Raw genomic sequence first — 19,649 nt, 5'->3', positions numbered from 1 at the left:
AAATATTAATTAAATACTGTAAAATACTCAAAAAAGAGCACAATATATCCTTGCCCAACCATACTTATGCCTACAGTGCCAGCATTCGGGCTAAGCAGGTTCTGCATGACTGAGACAATAGCAGCACAGTATCACTTTATGAATAAATTTCACAGCTTTAATGGCTGAGCAAATACAATTTTGGAAAACATGTATTTCACTTTAGACTAGCACCTAGTGATCTTTCATCTACCCTTAAGAGAAAAATATATATATATGCAAAGATGTCAAATGGCACCTCTGCACATGAGATATGAAAAAATAGACTCTCTTGGGATGAAGGAATTTAGTTTTGAGTATTCTAATCAAAGTGGAGTTTACAAACATCAGATGTCTGGAACACTACTTTTCAATAATGGGATCACTGACCATGAAGGCCTCTACAAAAGGGGAAGTCCTTGCCCCCAAGAATTTATAATCTGTTCTGACACAAGAGGCAGATATAAACCTTAAATTTGAAAAGATGAACCAACACATTGTCTATATACTCTGTCCTGCAGGGGTTCCCAAACTGCTCTTCATGAGGCCTTTTCCTGTGACTGCAAAGAGACTTTTTAATATGCTAACCATAATGAATATAATCTCTGCTGCAGATTAATTTTCTTTTGTATCCCCCAGCTCATTCTTCATCCATTAAGTAGGTTTCCATGAACCAAGCTTTTGGAGGCCAGAGGCTCCAAACACATAATGGAATTCACTTACAGTTTTGCAGAATTCATAAATAGCCACTGATACGGATTTGTTGAAGAATTCCCAATGCATCACTATGCAAGTTACTGCTGCACTACATACCTTCCTGTCAGAGCCCTTTGCTTTTTTATTTGCTTGATTAAAATACTGTACTGGGTTTCTCTGGGATGGAGTTTTTCCCTCCACTTATTAAACTGCCTTTAACTCAAAGGGAAAAAAAAAAAACAACAAAACCAAAAACAAACCAAACAGAAAAACAAGTGATGCAAAAGCAACCCCTCACCACCAGCAGAATGATGCCCAGCTAGTCCCCAAGGAATGCCTACTTTGGAAAAAATCCTCTCCAGTTTTATTGCTGAGCATGACAATATATGGTATGGAGCATCTCTTTGGTCAGTTGGGGCCAGCTGTCCCAGCTGTGTCCCCTCCCAGCCTCTTGCCATCATCCCCCCCTCCTACTCGCTGGGAGTGCAGAGTGAGAAATAGAGATGGACTCAGTGCTGTGCAAGCACTGCTCAGCAACAGCTAAAATTTTGGTGTGTTATCAACACTGCTTTGGTCACCAGGCTAAAACACAGCACCAGACAGACTGCTATGAAGAACATTTAAGTCCATCCCAGCCAAGCCCAGTACAAATACTAAACAAAACAAAGCAATACCTATGACAGAAATTTGCAAAATTTATCTGACTGTGCTTTGTCACTAGCATTAAAATATAAGTTTGAAGGCAAAGTGAAAAACAGTTTTGATTCCTTGAGACTTGCTTCTTAATAAACTTTTATGAGCAACAAATTCCACATCCTGCTGAAACGTCGCTGAAGCAAATTGGGTAAGTGAAGAAGGATCGATTCAATACTGAGACATGGTCCTGATCTTCCTTTTAAATGTCCTCAAATGTCATTTTTATGATATTAAATAAATGCTTTTTTTCTTAAAAGTTGTACTCAAAAGGAATTATATAGTTGCTTGGATCATCAGGTTGTCCTGCAACCTCAAACTACTATCTCTTGAAAACAATTATAATGAACAAACAATCACAGAATCACAGAATCACAGAATCGTATAGGTTGGAAAAGACCTTTAAGATCATCAAGTCCAACCGTAAACCTAACACTACCAAGACCACCTCTATACCATGTCCCTAAGCACCTCATCCAAACATCTTCTAAATACCTCCAGGGATGGTGACTCAACCACTTCCCTGGGCAGCCTGTTCCAATGCTTGATAACCCTTTTCGTGAAGAAAAATTTCCTAATATCCAGTCTAAACCTCCCCTGGTGCAACTTGAGGCCATTTCCTCTTGTCCTGTCACTTGTTACCTGGGAGAAGAGACCGACCCCCACCTCTCTACAACCTCCTTTCAGGTAGTTGTAGAGAGCGATAAGGTCTCCCCTCAGCCTCCTTTTCTCCAGGCTAAACAACCCCAGCTCCCTCAGCCGCTCCTCATAAGACTTCTGCTCCAGACCCTTCACCAGCTTCCTTGCCCTTCTCTGGACACGCTCCAGCACCTCAATGTCTCTCTTGTAGTGGGGGGCCCAAAACTGAACACAGTATTCGAGGTGCGGCCTCACCAGTGCCGAGTACAGGGGCACGATCACTTGGGGCAATGCAGGGGCAATGCACAGGCTTGGAATGCTTTTTGCCTCGTAATTTACTGGCTCTTCTTACAAATGGAAATCAGTGGCATTGATTTGCTACAGGCTAAAAATATTCCAGTCTGAAAAGAGCATTTGATGGTTACCCTGCATTAGTCACGGGAGTTTACACATTTCATGACACCATGCTGTAAATCTATTGTGACAAAAATTCATTCTGATAGGCCTGCATGAGAATAATGAAATCACAATCCTTCACACAGTTTCATAAAAATAAAGTTATTTTTTTATTTACTTATCCTAAATCTAAAGCAAAAAGAAAATTATCTTGTCCCAGAAGATCATATGATTGAATGACACTTTTGAAATGAACCATCAGGAAAATTAGTCTCTAGAGCAGAAGCTTGGACAATAAAGTTGATGCATTTTTATTATACCTTTTTGTATAATCATTTCCAATGTAAAACAAATGGAAATGAGATCAGATTTTATTTGTATCTTATTTTCTCTTGTAAATAAAATCTATTAAAAATTAATAGTAACTAACAGTATTCCAGACACACAGGAAAGAACAGGGAGGGTATAGAAAAAATTTCTCAGAGATACAATTTGTTAATATCAAACCACAAAGATGTTCCCAATGTCACAGACTGCTTTTGTGTCATGGAAGCTAATGACATCTCTCCCCTTGCTTTCACTGGCACACACAGGCATGTTTTCACCATTGAAATTTCAACATTATTTGAGAAACACAAGGAACAAATAAAGATGAAATCCCCAGTACCAAGTCATTTGGGAAATCCCGTAAGATTCTTGCATGCTTGCTAGTTGATACATAATATGACACAAGGGTATATTTTCAGCAGGGCTGTTGATTTTGGCTTGCTTTTGCAACTGGTAATGGAAGAGTAAAAAGGGGTGTAAAAAAACCCCACAATTTTTGGTTTGAGTTTTTAGTGTCTTCTGCTTCATCTCCTTTATCCCTAGACTTTGTGGTCCTCTAACTGTATATATATTATCTCCCTTCTGTTTTACGCAGCACATTTCATCGGTCTTGAGTCTATAACGTGGTGCCTTGCATGCATTTTAGCTGACCTGTCTCTGATACTCACTCTAATTTAATCTCCATCCTGTGAGCTGTTAAGTAGAAGCTGGGAGCTCCCATCATCCTTGTACAGTGAAAGAAGTTTCTTGAGGAACAGAGAACTCACACTGCAACAGGAGAAGCCCCAACTGCTGTAGCTCAGTTTTCAGTTTAATTAATCCTAAATCAATTACTATTTGTGAAAACAACAACCAAAACACAGCTACTGGTTAGCAAATGCAGACGCAGACATAAAAAAGATGGCCTGGTCAGCTTAAGGGTTAATCTGCTCTGAGTCTGAATGCTAAACATACTGCTGGATTGTATACTCAATACAAACATCACCCTTTTTTGAATGTTAACTGGGAGTGAAAAAAGTAAATGAGTTTTAATGAATATCAGTTTAAAAATTAAGGCTCACCTCTACATGTCAAAAGTCATTTACCTTTAAAGTATTCTAAGTGAAAATATCTTACTAAAAATGAGCATTTTCTTTGAAGGGCAGAGTAACTTTGATATTTCTATACATTTTGCATAAGCAGAGTCCACATTTATGAATGTCAGAAATACTTCTTACAAAGTGCTAGAGACTCTATGTAACCAATTTCACGGGAGATATTGCTTCTATAAAAGGATCCTTTGTATCCAACCCTAAAAACACCCAGCTTCTTTGAAAACAGGTTTGATAGCTTGTGTATTGTTGCCATGGATTTCAAATACAGCATATCTCACCAGTTGCTGACAACCCACAACACTTTGAGAAGGCTTTCTGACACAATGATACAACACAAAGCTGATAGAATTGTGGAGTGTTTTAGGCTAAGAGCAGAAACATTGCCAGAAACAATTAACAGTAATTAATAATAATCCACACCTATGCTTTGAATTTAACCGGGATACTTTGCTTCAACTGAATTGATTTAAAATCCTTCCTGATACTTCACATTATACCCTATGAACAAATATGCATATTTGATGTCTTGTTCACATTGCCAGACTTGGCATGTACACTTTGAAATAGCAGTCTGAGGACCAAGCTCAAAACCATATCAGCAACCCACCTGAATTATTTGCTACATGAATGCCTTTGGGACTACCTCTAGACAACTAAGCATGTCTCCCATAATGGAAGCTGTAATATAATCTTGTCTTTAAAGCTCGCTCAAGGTAACAGATATTTTTCTACCATGCGAATGTGCCTCAGTGTGCTGCATGGACCTCAGTAGTTTCCATTTATCCCACCTGATTTTCATGGCGATGTGACAATTCAGGCTGTGCAGACAGGGTCCTTGGGTACATTGAAATAAAAGAGAGGCAAGAAGCAAACATGATCATCCCCACTCCTTAAGAGATGTATCATTCCCTGTTTTGTTTAGTTCCTTAGTCACATCTTTGGTTACTAGGATGCTGAATATTCCTGTAAAATTTTTGAGTTGGGGAAATCATTGCCTTAGACCATTTATGCAACTTCTGTAGCTAAAGAAGAAAGTGGTTGTTTATTCTAGCAAAACGCATCTGGCAGACTATTACTCCAGAAGCATGACCAGAACATTGTTTATCTATTCCTACCTGGCTAAAAAAAAGTATAAAGCTAGCATGCAGTGCACCATGTACTCTTTCCCCCAGTCAATCATAAAGCAGGAAACAGAAATGTGAGAGAGACCATAAATGAGAAATATTCCATTACTTTCAGTGAGCTTTGGATTGGCCTCTCTATCATATCAATCCCTTAATTTCCACAGAAATAGTCCTTATGATAGATGGCTAGTTACTTTAAAAAAAAAAAAGGTAATGTGAAATTATTCACCAGTTACGTGATTCACCAGTTACATGCTGACTGTTGCCTTACCAATAAACCACATTCCAATGCCCTTTTAAAAAACAATAACCAGTAATATGCTTTATGTTGCATGTATGCATGCATTAGTCAATAGCCTAGAAAAGCTATTAATTGTCCTTCCTGAGGTAAGTCACTGCAAACGTGCATGGAGGGCAGACATAACACAATGCTATATCACACCTAGTTTGTAAACTGTTGCTTACTTGAGGGTGGAAAAGTTGAAAGGCTTTGAGATACTGGCTTCTGGACTTTTGCTGGTTGGCGTTGAGATTCTCTGAAGTCTTTCTTCTCTTGATTGGGTGCTGCAGATGTTCCCATAGGCTCTTCCCAGCCAACTAAAACAATGAAATGTAAATTCTGTCACTAGCTTCAAATTATTTGTTTTCTCTTGCTCGGAAGCTTCCCATACGTTCAGTGACAAACACTAGTAACAGATCTCACAACTGTTCAACACAGTGGACACCAAAATCTTTTCTCTATGTATTGCACAGCCACTAGCTATTATTAGCTTTTATTGTTAGCAGCATGCCACAAAAAGTGGAAAAAGTCTGGCATACCAATAAAAGTCCACTTACTGCTTTGAAAATCTAAGTAACAATTTAACATTGATGTATGAATAAAATGACTTGTTAAAATGTAGTTTTCCCCAAGATAAGCTTCTCCACCCCCCTGATGCTTCCTTTCTTAAGAGTGGGAATGCTGAAATGAAAACTGCTAGAGGCCATTTCTGATAATATGAAGTGGCAAACAGACAATCTTGGTTGCTCTCATAGAAAATACTAGCTCCTTTTATCTTCCTTTTACTGAGTAACAAGGATTCAGGAGAACTCAAGCCTGTAACGAAGTAACATTTAGCTTTATTTTAATGGCATCAGTAAGCCTTGCTTTGTTGAGAATTTCTACTGAAAACCCTGCTCTTCCAAAAGGTAACACAGGAAAATACTTTTCTCATTTCTACAAGGACACAGTGACAATGTTCTTGTCACCTTGTAGCAAGTGGGGACTGAATAGTAGGGATGCCATTACAGTGACTTTCATAATGCTTCTGTATGTCTCGGTCACAATATACATAGAACAATTAATAATAAGACTGGTTGTATGTTTTGATAGGTTCCCTTTGCTAGTCAAAGCATTCAAGATGACCTTGTGCTGCTTGTGTCTGGCAAAAATCTGACCAAATTCTCAATATTGAACTGATGGCCAGTTTAAAATTTTCATGAGACATTTCATTGCTTGATCTCTGTGACTATGTCCACTGGGTAAGAATATAAGTGCTGTAATTCCACTGTTTTCTGTAGTTATAATCCAAGTCAGCTGGCTATGTTTGGTAACCAATTGTTCACCAATTTAAATACTTCATTCCCTGAAGGAGAAGAGACAAGCAGACAATCCAGTGACGGTGATACAGAGTGTGCTGAGAGCTAATTTCTGAGTCCTGGCTAGTTGACTAGAACAGGTCAGCTCCCTAGTGAGGGAGCTTTCTGACTGCAATAGCTCTCAAATCTGACCATGGGAAAGAAGAATCACATAATCAATATACTAGTGGGGGAAGTACAATGTATTTCACACCATTAAAAAAGAAACTGAACACTGCCCAGCAGGCTCTCTCTAAAGTCTACTACTTTCCCTATAAAATCAGGAAAGACTGTGGTATTGCTGACGGCAAGGCAGCATCTCCCAGTAATCTGTCGCCAGAATATGGAATAGACCCAGGAAGTCAACTCCATCTCTAACTTGTCACCTGTTTTGATTCTTATGCTCAAAAGTTTATTTGTTCGGTAAAAAAATAGATTTCTTCTGCATCATTTATTGTTACAAGAAGAAAGAAATGAAGAAAAATTAACTAGCTACATAGGAGAAATTAAGTGTGGGCACAATAAACTTTTCACCTTTAAAATTACTGAAACACAACAAAGGAAATGGTGTCAATCTAGCTTTTACACTTTCACTTTGAATTTGTCATTCAGAAACACTAATCGCTAAAGCAAACTATACAATATAAAGAAATTACATACATTTGATGACCTGTGGGTAGAAAAAAATGTTTCTCTCTCCAGTGTTAATGACTGGCTTCGTCTGGCCATCTGGCAGGAGACCAACATATATCCCTTTATTTTGCACTGATTCTAGACTTACAGATCCAGTTTCCAAATTCTTCTCAATTTTAAAGTGACAGTATTCATCACCTGTGCCCTAGGAAATTGAAAACAGAAATGTGAATTCAACAATTGAATTGATGTAACTAGGCAAGTTGGATGTTTCTTAAGACTTAAATATTACTATCTTCTAATAACATTTCAGATTAACTTTAGGTTCTTCACAATATCCTACATTATTACACACACACACACACATATACATATATCTTGGCCTTGCTTATTCCTTTGTGAACAGAAAGACCAATCACATAATTTGAGTAAGTGAAAGATCGCATATGAAAGAATTCCGATTTCTGTTAGGATTTAGGCAAAGTCTAGGATATATTCAAAGGAGTTTCCCACCTAATCGACTTACATCTTAATTATTCATTAGTGGATTTTATCATTAATTTATTTTGACTCAATACCACATTAAACCCCTGAACATGTTTGTGCTCTGCCACATCCAAAACAATTACATCAATTATATCAGCAAACAGACACAGGATTAGTAAACATTGAGTCTAATGAGCAAATACTAATGTCTCATTCTCTTTTTTGGTCTCAAATGTACACCTGCAATAGTTAAACTCCTGGTAGGTGGAGAATATTATAGGTCCAAAAATCAGAATATTTAAACCATCCCCCAAGCCTAGTTTTATTAATATACAGGCTACTGGTGAGATATTTCAAGAATAAACTCTATGTGATTGCCTGATGAAGAAAAAAAATCAGGTTCTTCATTTCAGACAAAAGAGAATCATTTATAAAAGCTAGGATGCCAACATCACTTCAACATCTTCCAAGCTCACACCAGTATAACTGTGGTTGTTTAATAAAAATCAGATTAGCACAGAATCTTGACAGAGAGTCATCAGCTATCTAGCAACAAATAAATTTTAACTACAGCCACATTCTCTATAGTTTAAAAATATAATCGGGTCCTTACAATCAAGTGCCAAATAGACATGACAGCTTCTCTTGTTATACTTTTCTATCTTTCCTTGGGCAAATGAAGGAAAAGATCTGAAAAATTTTAAATCTCAACAATGTTTTATCCCATTTTTATCCAAGCAAGTGAAAAAATATTCTCTGCTATCGCTGACAATTTACTCAAACTATCTGCAGAGGGAAACACAAAAAAGAACTGCTTACTGTTCCATTACACTGGTCATCTTTGATCTTCAGATACCTTCTTGGGTTTCTCACACTTTCAAACATGCAGACTCCAGAACCGATTTTATGCACCTTCCAATAGGATTCCTGCTGCTGCTGACCTGCTCCACTGCAGCTCCCATCAGGTCTAAGGGACAGAGCCTGGCAGAGACTTGTGTTGAGCAGAATGATGGCACCATGGTGAAACACACCCTTCAGATCAGAGACAAGAAGTCCTTTGTGAAATAGCACAGCTTTTCTCCATATTAAACTTTGGCATTTATATTGTTCATACTGATTTATTTTAAGTACTTCTTAATAGATTTCCATGTACGAAATATAAATTAGTAAGTCCCAAGTAATTCAGGTATACCTCCAGCCTTTGAATATTTGCTGCTTTCTGTGCAGACACTAACCGGGATAGTGGAAATCCTTCCCTACTCCGCAGCTTCCCTGCTTCTTATCGCTCAGCAGCGCAGCACAACACCCAGAGCCCAAGGAGCAAGTTAAGGACCTTGTTCTTTTTCCAGATTAAGTAATTTCCCATGCAGCTCTCCTGTATGTACCTACCTTCCTACTTTTCGAAGGTTTACAAAAAGTTTAGAGGTGCACCTTTCCTGTGAAACCGCCCACCCTGTTTGCGTATACCAGCTGCAGTATCCGCATCGCTGGCCCAGGAGAGCAGTAAAGGAAAACTTCTCAAGTGCCGCCTACCTGTTAAGCTGTAGTTTAGCTCCACCTGGTGGAAGAGGATCACTCTTTCAGCTTGCAATCCTCTGACATTTGATTAGATACAATCTGCTTTATAGCAGCAAATTTTAGAAGAGTCTTCTTAATTTCCCTCTGCCCACCTTACCTTGACATGCACAACAAATTCTTTGGAAAGTCCAGCATATCCTGTTGTTTCATCAGCTACTTTGCCTTGAAGATTGAACGTAACAGTGTGACCCGGGTTCCTGGCCGACTCAAGAATGACACAACCATTTGGTTGAAGGTGAACACAGAGCTCACAGCAAGTCTTGTCTTTGCTCTACAAAGTCGAAGTAAGAATAATAAATTATATGAACTACTAGATATGGCAAAATCCAGAACAGAGAGTATCACAATATAGTTTCTGTGTTGTTCAAGTTTCCACAATATTACCAGTCTAGTATGAAAATGTCTTTATATTTTTCAGATTTGCAGTCCTGATACCAAAGTCCTAAAATTGTGGACTCTGGAATTTCAAAGCACAGAAACAGTTCGTCTTAAGATGACACAGATTTGAGGATAACGTGAAAGATACCTGGGTGCCTCAATCAGAGAGAGAGTTAGAGTCTCAACCTACAAACATGGCAAAGAAGGCTGGAATATAAAATTGATGTAGACAGGAAACGAACTACAGCAACTCTCTGCCACCAGCCCTCCTTCATTTGCCTCAGTGTTCCTCCTCATTTACTTATACTGTTCTCACGGAAAACACTTAAGCAGTCAGAATTTTTACATGAAAGAGTACAGCAACACACTATCCATGCTTGTCTGTTCAGGTTTGCAGACTGTGTGACACAATATAAAAGACATAATATATAAAATACATATTTAAATATTTTATCAACTCCATCATCATTCTCATGTTTAAATAGAACTAAGATTTTAATAAAAGTAAGATGCTAATAATCAGCCCAATAATTTAAAATACTTCTGGCTTACATCACCTAACATTTTTTCAGCATTTTTAAGACGTCAAAGAATCAATATTTCTAGGGAAAATTTTCATTTCCAAGGCACTACCTTCTGAAGAAAAAGCTTCATACTCAAAAAATCTGTCTATCAGACTCAATATACTTCTAAAAGTAAAGGAAAAATTGTATGGATTTGAGAAGTGGTTGTGAAACAAGTGAGCCAGCATGTCCTTAAAGTATAATTAAGTATGTATTGTAAGGTCAATGGCAATTTTTGTATCGCCATTTTTGTTTTACATTTACCTATCTTCATTCCAAGGACCCCAAAAAGTTTTAAATGAGATCATTTTTCACATTCTCTGGGAAAAGAAACGTCTTGCATAACTAAAACTAAGAAAATTGAGATCCAGATTTTCTATAGGTTGCTCAAACTCATAAAGCATGTCAGTAGCAAAGCAGAAAAGAGAAAGTTCAAATTTAAGTACCCAGTTAATAACCTTTTTGTAGTAAGATATACTGCAATATGACAGACTGCAAGGGGTTCTCTGTATCAGAATTACACTAATGAACATGAACACTACAAAGTCCTGCAAGGAGGTCTGATAGTTTGCCTGGCAGCCTGACTTTATCCCTGTTGAGGAATCTAACTCTACTGAGAGTATTCTGTTCCCACTAATGCCAACACACATCATGTAAAAGAGGAATGGGACCAGCTTTGACTATGAAATTATTCACTGGATAAATAAGGGGAAGAACTCGAAAAAGTGAAAGGGAAACAGCTTCTTCCCTCATCAGTAGAACAGTTTCATCAGAAAGAACTAATTTCTACAACTCCATTTGCTTACTTGTGTACTGCAAGTGCTGAGAAAGAAAGGCAATAGTAAGACTTTGAAGATGGGATGAAACAAATCAAAATGGATCAAAACAAATCTGGAATATTTCATTTGGCTTATGACAGGCATGTTACTTAGAAAAAGACAAAGGAAAAATGGGCATTTAAAATCTATCCTTAGAATTTATACTTATCCAAAAAGAGGAAATCATAGAATCACAGAATCGTAGAACAGTTTGGGTTGGAAGGGACCTTTAAAGGTCATCTAGTCCAACCTCCCTGCAATGAACAGGGACATCTTCAACTCGATCAGGTTGCTCAGAGCCCCATCCAACCTGACCTTGAATGTATCCGGGGACAGGGCATCTACCACCTCTCTGGGCAACCTGTTCCAGTGCCTCACCACACTCATCGTAAAAAACTTCTTCCTTATAGCTAGTCTAAATATGCCCTTTTTTGGTTTAAAACCATTACCCCTTGTCGTATCACAACAGGCCCTACTAAAATAAATGTCCCCATCTCTTTTATAAGCCCACTTTAAGTACTGAAAGGCTGCAATAAGATCTCCCCGGAGCCTTCTCTTCTCCAGGCTGAACAACCCCAACTCTCTCAGCCTTTCTTCATAGGAGAGGTGTTCCATCCTTCTGATCATTTTTGCGGCCCTCCTCTCAACCTGCTCCAACAGGTCCTTGTCTTTCCTGCGCTGAGGACTCCAGAGCTGGACGCAGTACTCCAGGTGTGGTCTCACCAGAGCAGAGTAGAGGGGCAGAATCACCTCCCTTGACCTGCTGGCCACGCTTCTTTTGATGCAGCCCAGGAGACGGTTGGCTTTCTGGGCTGCGAGTGCACATTGCCAGCTCATGTCCAGCTTTTCATCCACCAGTACCCCCAAGTCCTTCTCCACAGGGCTGCTCTCAATCCCTTCATCCCCCAGCCTGTATTGATACCAGGGGTTGCCCCGACCCATGTGCAGGACCTTGCACTTGGCCTTGTTGAACCTCATGAGGTTCACATGGGCCCACTTCTCAAGGTTGTCTGGGTCCCTCTGGATGGCATCCAGTCCCTCAGGCATGTCAACAAGATATGAGGGTATTCCAGGTACCTTGTCAACATGTGGCAAGCCAATATAAATTACAGCTTGGAATGGCCTGGTATCCTGGCATCAAATCATTTAGTCTATAAAAAAATCACACCAAAGAGTAAAATGTAAACTGCGAGAAAACAGACAAAGCCTTACGTCTAAATTTACCTATTCATTGGCAATTTCCTGGGTTCAGTTCTGCAACTCTTAGCTCTTTATCTGACTAGAGGCATAATTATTAGACAGATTAAAAACAGCATTTTTTTTAATCAGACAATGAAATGTAATTATAAAGCAGAATTCAGTAACAGCATTTCGTACCTTTCCGATTGCATGGCCATTGACAAGAGCAAGAGCAAGAGGTGGCATCTGATGACTGCTGAATATACATATATTTCTCCGTTTGACATTTACATCAAAAAGACCTAAGAGTTCAATGAAAAAAAGTTAAAAGTATGAGAGTATATTAATTAATATTTACATTTAACTACAATCGATGATTTATCATTTTCAAGGGAAAAGAATCAATCAAGTGTTTAGCTCAACAGTTTGACCTCTCTAATCAATTAATCCCCTCATTCCTTCAGGAAAGGTCATCTAAAGACTACTGTTTACTTCACTGCCCTGAGAAGAAAAACCCTGAGAGCTAATGATAAGGAACAAATTTCTTTTGATCAGCGTATATGTTTTAAAAAAAATCCATAAAAAGGAGCTGAGGACTCAAGTGTAATGAACTGGGCTATAGCAATGAATTTACATGATAAATAACAGATCATGTAGCGAACATAAAGCTCTCAGGTAGGAAAAGATAATTCATTTTCTCTGTATCTATATTAGAATTTATAAAGCAAATCTTGCAGCATAGCTCATGGCCTCTAAAATTTTAAATCTGGCCAATTTTCCAAACAATTACCTCTTACAGCTACAAAATACTGATGAAAGCTAAAGTAGTGCCAATTTTATTGTTCCCAGCAGCAACAGCTGATTTTTTTAAACAACTCTTCTACCAGTACATTATGTTGCCCATTTGTGAGGTGCAGCTGTCTCTGGAGGAATCCTGTGGTGTCCATAACATAAGATTTTCAGGGTGTCATTGGGCCCATGAGAATTATACATGCAAAGATCATTGTGCCCATCAGGATGATGCCACAAATCATAAAATACAGATGGGGCTTCTAGTCCTTGGGGCAAGATAGGGAGGACAAATAACTGTCACCATGGGTCTCTGCTTTCAGATAGAGATAAAGCTTCCTGAGAAATTAAAAAACCCTAGACCAAATCATCATCTGATATAATTTGCCATCATCAGTTTGAAGGCCTTTAAATTATATTGCTTTAGATCTGCTGAAGACAAATAAATAGTTCTACCAGTACCTGAAATGCAGAGTTTTCTATTAGGAAAGATAAGTAGATAATTTATGTCAGAGGACTTTATTCCAAAATACACACAATTAAGCAGGGGCCCTAAATGAAAATTCAAACAAAAGTTCCCAAGTCTGCACTTGTGGACTTCTGTTGCACATGACTATTCTAGATGCTTTGTAAATTACTGCATATATAAGTAAACCAAACAAATCTGAAAGAAGTTAAGGGAGAAAGATATTATTCTGAAGGCAGAAGAGTTGCATGATAAGTGTCTGCATTCATTTTGTGCTTGTGTTTGTTTTGTATTCTGAACTATAAAAAAAGGACACATGGTTATTCCTGTGTCACTAACTCTTCCTCTGATATCAGGGCAACTTTATCATATTGTTCAGAAAAATCAAGCTCTTTTTGATTACCAGTTTAATTCCCAAGTATTACTAAATCCTTGGGAGGTTGCAGATCACACTACTCATTTTTCTGATTTCCAATCTAAATTAATTAACAGCCAGTTTATACCAATTTTGTTTTTCTCTTTCTTTCTAATATATTTAATTATATTTATCATCTTTAACTACTGATATTTAGTAGTTGTGCATCAGACTTGGTACTTGCACAATTATACACATTAATCATTTAAAAATGTGGACATAACACCCATATGAATTTTACCAAAATTTGTACCAAAAAGGTACAGAATGCAATAAAAATGTCATTTGTTCATGGCAGAAAAATACCATTAGAAATGCACTAATTTATGGAAAGGAAAGCGCATCTAGATCAAAATTGGGAAAGAGTCTGCAGTGTGAACTTGAATTCTGCATGTTAGAAGATTATGAACTCTGTGGTGTCTAAATGATCTGTCTAAATCGAATCAGATACAATCCATCAGTTGAAGACACAGCATTAAAAACCAGCAAAGATGTGCTTACTGCATCAGTGCAGATTAGAGACCAAATTCTTACAAGCAGGTAGTTTGGTGTGCCACCAAGTAATTTACAGTTTGTGATCCTAAATGGATCTCCTTGGAGGAAGGACACTACCATGCTGTGCAACCACTTTCAAGCATTTAAGGCACTTGCAAATCCTAAAGCTGTAGATAGGAGATTTGAGTTAATCAGCGTTTGAGTCAGCAAATACTTTGAACTCAAGGATGAAAATTGCTAACTAATAAGAAGAGCTTTAATAAAACAGAGTAACACCCACTTTCAATGTTTGTAGTATTACTGATCTCCCATATTATACATTTGAGTTTTCTGGTGCAGCTTTTCTAAGGTGCCTTTATAGGCTATGCTAAGGAGTATTGATTGCAGTGCTCTCTATGCACTCTTTGGTGTGTCCTGAAAGATTCTGTTCTATCACTTCAAAAAAGATGTGTGTAAGGTCCCTGGGAAGATGTCAGAAAGTCTGAGCAGCTCCATCACTACAAAGATAACAAAAATATGTGTGCCTAATATGATATGTATTATAGTTAAGTGTTAGTAACACAGTAGGATGGAAGCCGATAAAAAGGAGGAAGTGGAAGTGTGTCATCAAAATCAATGACAAGGATGGAACAAAATGAATTTTACATACACACACACACACACACATTCCCTATTAATGAACTCTACCTGGAAATTTAACGTGTTAGCTTAGACGGATCTAGCTACAAAAGACTGTAGCTGTCCTTGCCATGGCTGTTCCATGGGGGCATTAAACTGCAGATGACAAGAAGTTTCTATCTGGTAAGCAAAAGCCAGTGACAAGATATCATATGAGATTTTTTTTGTGCTTTATATGTAAACCAAGCATATAATTTCTGAGTTCTTATAGCCATTAATACATGTAAATATTTTAAGTAAGGAAAATGTTTATTATAATTATCTACTATTCATTAGAGGAATCACTGTATGAGATCACAGTGAACTATAAAGCCTCCTTTCTCCTATCTTTTATGCATACATCCACACGAAAAATACTTTACCATATTTGTTTTTCTTGTCTCCAAGAGCATCAACTCTGCTATCTGGACTGAGGCAAATGAAGCCACGGGTGAGCTTGTTGTAAAACTGAAGTGTATTGCCTTCCTCAAATTTCCACTTTTCGGCAGCCCACTAGTTTTGTAAACAACAAGCAGAAAAGACTTATGAGAAGATGATACACAGCAATTTGACATACATGAGAACAACTGACCTGATTTCACTCAAAGCAAAATTTGAATGGTTTAAATAAAAATAAAAAGGTACATTCTTACAGTTTCCTCTCTCTTGAGTTCCAGCTCTTGTCCTGTACAGATAAAAACCATGTAATTAATTTACAGAGCATCCTCATTTGACACAGTTGCAGTGAGGCTGGGTTCTCCTCCCCACCAATTTTCACTTACTTCCTGGAAACGTGCTGGCATCTGTCATGATCAGTTCTCTAGCAATATTGCCATCATCCTGCCCCTGGTCCAGCCACCTAAAAAACAGAGCCCATTTCAGTAATATAACCTTGACTGGCAACTCTCACAATACTGTATACATGGCACTTGCATACCGATACTTCCTGTTCTATTTATTAAAGTCTCAAGGCTGACAAACAGCAATACAAAAATCCAGCCTTAGTGAAAAGAGATTGACTTTGGCAAAAATGGTTTTGTATGTTTGTTCTTGATGAAACTTACAAATAAATGCTTTCCTGGACTGAGGTACAAGGCCCTAAGCCAATTATTACAAATCAGAGAACTCATATTGATCCCAGATCAATAACAAAAGGTGCAGTGGTCATGATGTTTGCTCTTCCTGTCTGAAAGAAGGCTACAGCAGGATGCAAATTGTTCCATGCCCTGAAAATCCCTATACAGGGAGGCAAATGCAACACAGGCAACAATTTTACCATGCCTGAACTATACTTTTAATTTTACCATGCCTGAACTATACTTTTACAATGCCATTGTACCTGCTTCACATCTACTTACATAAGTTAAGTCTAACTCCATTTGAGTCAAAAGGATTCACACACTGTGGGAGCAAGATCAGCAAGCACGGCATTGGGCTCTAACAATAACTAGCACATACCCTGTATTTTTCTGCCTGAAATGGATTTGAACTCTCCCTAAATTATGTATGAAGCTAGCATTATAGATCTCTTCATAGCAGTTCATCTCATCTAGAATACAGAATCAAAATTAGGTCAGGCAAAGAAGAGGTGCTGTATCTGATAGGCAGAAAGCCCTTACTCACACATAAATCAGTTTCAGTGTGCACATCGCTCACTCCGAGCTGTCTCAGGCAGTTATTTATACACTCAGAGAAGTGAGAGGAGGAAATAGAATTGAGGTGCCACTGGCAAGCTGCAGCTAGATTCATACGTGACTGGACTTTACCATTCCTAATATTTGCACTGATCTTTATCAATTATAATTTTTCCGTAAGGTGTTGAGAATTAATCAGGCGTAGATAAAATTAGAAATGAGCTACAGAACAGAAGATTCAGAGCAGCAGCATCTGCAGGGGAAAAGGCAGGGAAGTTAAGATTGCTTCAAATTACATTGCAGCTCAGTGACAGGCTGCAAGGCAAATGAGAAAAAGAGATGTGGTCAGGCAGCTGTGTTTGTGATAGCCATTTCACAAGATCTTAAAGTCTGATCCTGAGCTCACTGAACCCCAAGTTAATCTCCATGCTAACTTTAGTAAAGTAGGATCAGTCTGCTAGAGAGACAGCAACCCACTCTTCTGAAAAGCCTTGCATCGCGTGACATGGAAGAATGGATGGACCTGCTGGTGTCAGATCCAAGGTGTTGGATATGGGGAATGTGTCAAAAAAGCACGTCTTGAATAGTTCGCAAGGTGCAAGAATGGAAAGTTCCTGGGCAGAACATTTTATTGCTTTTTCATTAGCTCAAATGCACCAGAGATTTGGGGCAGGTACAACTCAGAGAGCTGTAAAAAGAATCAGACCATTTCAGCTCACTTTTTAGGAAACACATATTTCCCTTGACAGGACATTTCAGAAGAAAAACTATGAGTAACTACAAATTTATTAAAAATCTAACCCAAATGAAACACCACCAACCTGTGGCAAAGAAAAGTATAATCCAAATCTGTTACAGGATCCTTGATTACAACTTTGTCCAGAAACCAGCCATTTCCTTAGAATAAATTTTAAAAAAAGCATTAGTTCATGAGAGGCAGATTTAATGAATTCTGACTTCCTATGGCTTTCTGTCTTCTACTGAAACTGCAAAATCTGCAGCTCCACTGGCAGGTTGCTAGAGCCATGGCTGCCCTGCTGGCTGAAGAGAGGACAGTACCTGCTCTAGGTACTGTAGAGCTTGCTTCTGGGCCTGTGGCCTGGTTTCGGCTGGGATAGAGTTAATTTTCTTCCTAGTAGCTGGTAGAGTGCTGTGTTTTGGATTTAGCATGAGAATAATGTTGATAACACACTGATGTTTCAGTTGTTGCTAAGTGGTGTTTACACTGGTCAAGGACTTTTCAGCTTCTCATGCTCTGCCAGGTGCACAAGAAGCTGGGAGGGGGCACAGCCAGGACAGCTGACCCCAACTGGCCCAAGGGCTATTCCATACCATATGGCGTCATGCTCAGTATAGAAACTGGGGGGAGTTGGCCGGGGGGCAGCCATCACTGCTCAGGTACAGGTTGGGCATCGGTCAGCAGGTGGTGGGCAATGACATTGGGCATAACTTGTTTTATATATTCTTTTTTTTAATTATTATTTTACTATTATTATTTTATTTTCCTTTCCTGTCCTATTAAACTGTCTTTATCTCAACCCACGGGTTGTACTTTTTTCCCAATTCTCTCCCCCATCCCACCAGGGGAGGGTGAGCAAGCTGCTGTGTGGTGCTTAGTTGCCAACTGGGGTTAAACCATGACAGCCTGCAAGCTTCTGCGTCCCTCCCTGGCTGTCATGGCCCTGAGTGCTGCACATCCCCCCCTCATTCAACATAGTCATTTTATGAGACTTATTTGTTTTGCCAATCAAAATATCAACAAGATTAGACAGCAGCTTATCATGGCTCAAAATAAGTTGCTATGTTTTACAATATTTAGGCTCAAGAGTTTGAAAAACAGGCCTTGTGACTGCAAGCAATTTTAATTTCACCATTAGTTGGGTGGCTAATGACAAGACAGTGTAGCCAAAATCTACAGCTGCATCTTTACAGTGTAACTGATAATGCTAATCAACCTGAAATTATAATAGCCCATTTTATCTATAACACAGACTGCGCAAGACATATTCAATGTCTTACCATGCAGACACTCCCCCTCTTCACAGTTTTTCCATAGGGATTAGTCAAAAATGACAGAACAGTAGCAGATGGTGTCCTTAACATAATGGTGAGAGTATAGTGAAAGTGAACACGATATATTTGAAATTTGTGATGATAGAATAAAGTAACTGTGTCACTTAAACGGTTTCCTTAGAAGCTTTTTTCTTTCACTTCTGAAACGTTTTCATACATTCAGTTTTAGAAATACATATTGTATTTCAAAGAAAAGGTTAATAACTTTGCAGGCAGTATTCAGTGACTTTATAGAGATTTCTGACCTGATCCAAGACCATTGTGGCCTATAACAATCTTGTACAAATGTCCAAGGTGCACAGCTTCAACAGCAAATATGTCAGTCTGTAATCAATCAACAAAATTTCATTAAAATCCAAAAAGCAGAGCATTCTTCAGCCGTGGAATCCCAAAGACCCATAAACCCATAGAATTCTTCTGTCAAGATCAACCTTTGAAATATCAGCTAATGATAAGGTGAGAACAAACCAAGAAGGACAGGTTTCCTGAAATAAAAGAAGTAAGCCTGATCACTTTGCTAATGGGAGTAGTTCCATTCAAACGATCAGAGTGGGATCAGAGTCAGAAAAGAGAAACCTGCTTAAAGCTTAATTGGCTAAACAATTACAAATTACACCAGATTTCCACATTAGAAATGCAGATATAAAATGTAAAGTTTCATTTTCTCTTCACTTATTAAATCAAATTTTTAGAAGAATTAAAAACAAAAGTACACAGTTTACCTATTTTATAAATGAAAACTCTGTCTTCCAAAAGCACTGGCATACCTTTAGAAAGTATTTTTGGCTTAATTATGGAATTTTGGGGAAACATTGGAATGCAGTAATTATCTCTTTCCTAATTGCACCTTGCCTGGGATAACCACCCACCTGAGAGAGAAA

The 19,649-nt window shown here is 38.3% G+C and overlaps 1 protein-coding gene across 1 annotated transcript in view; it reads right to left on the bottom strand.

The window, feature by feature from the left end:
* Nucleotides 1-19,649, bottom strand: part of RP1 (RP1 axonemal microtubule associated) — a 183,254-nt gene that overhangs the window by 133,697 nt on the left and 29,908 nt on the right. The window contains exons 7-16 of the mRNA XM_075495462.1: nucleotides 19,014-19,092; nucleotides 17,517-17,592; nucleotides 15,844-15,920; nucleotides 15,715-15,746; nucleotides 15,445-15,574; nucleotides 12,438-12,541; nucleotides 9,399-9,572; nucleotides 8,543-8,755; nucleotides 7,265-7,442; nucleotides 5,453-5,584 (exon numbers count right to left, since the gene is read on the bottom strand). Coding sequence (XP_075351577.1) covers nucleotides 5,453-5,584; nucleotides 7,265-7,442; nucleotides 8,543-8,755; nucleotides 9,399-9,572; nucleotides 12,438-12,541; nucleotides 15,445-15,574; nucleotides 15,715-15,746; nucleotides 15,844-15,920; nucleotides 17,517-17,592; nucleotides 19,014-19,092 — 1,195 coding nt within the window. The remainder of the gene's footprint in view (nucleotides 1-5,452; nucleotides 5,585-7,264; nucleotides 7,443-8,542; nucleotides 8,756-9,398; nucleotides 9,573-12,437; nucleotides 12,542-15,444; nucleotides 15,575-15,714; nucleotides 15,747-15,843; nucleotides 15,921-17,516; nucleotides 17,593-19,013; nucleotides 19,093-19,649) is intronic.

Source organism: Mycteria americana, chromosome 2 (genome assembly GCF_035582795.1).
Source record: "Mycteria americana isolate JAX WOST 10 ecotype Jacksonville Zoo and Gardens chromosome 2, USCA_MyAme_1.0, whole genome shotgun sequence".
Classification (NCBI taxonomy): domain Eukaryota; kingdom Metazoa; phylum Chordata; class Aves; order Ciconiiformes; family Ciconiidae; genus Mycteria; species Mycteria americana.
The sequence above is the reverse complement of the archived record's forward strand: the minus strand, read 5'-3'. Positions and strand labels throughout refer to the sequence as shown.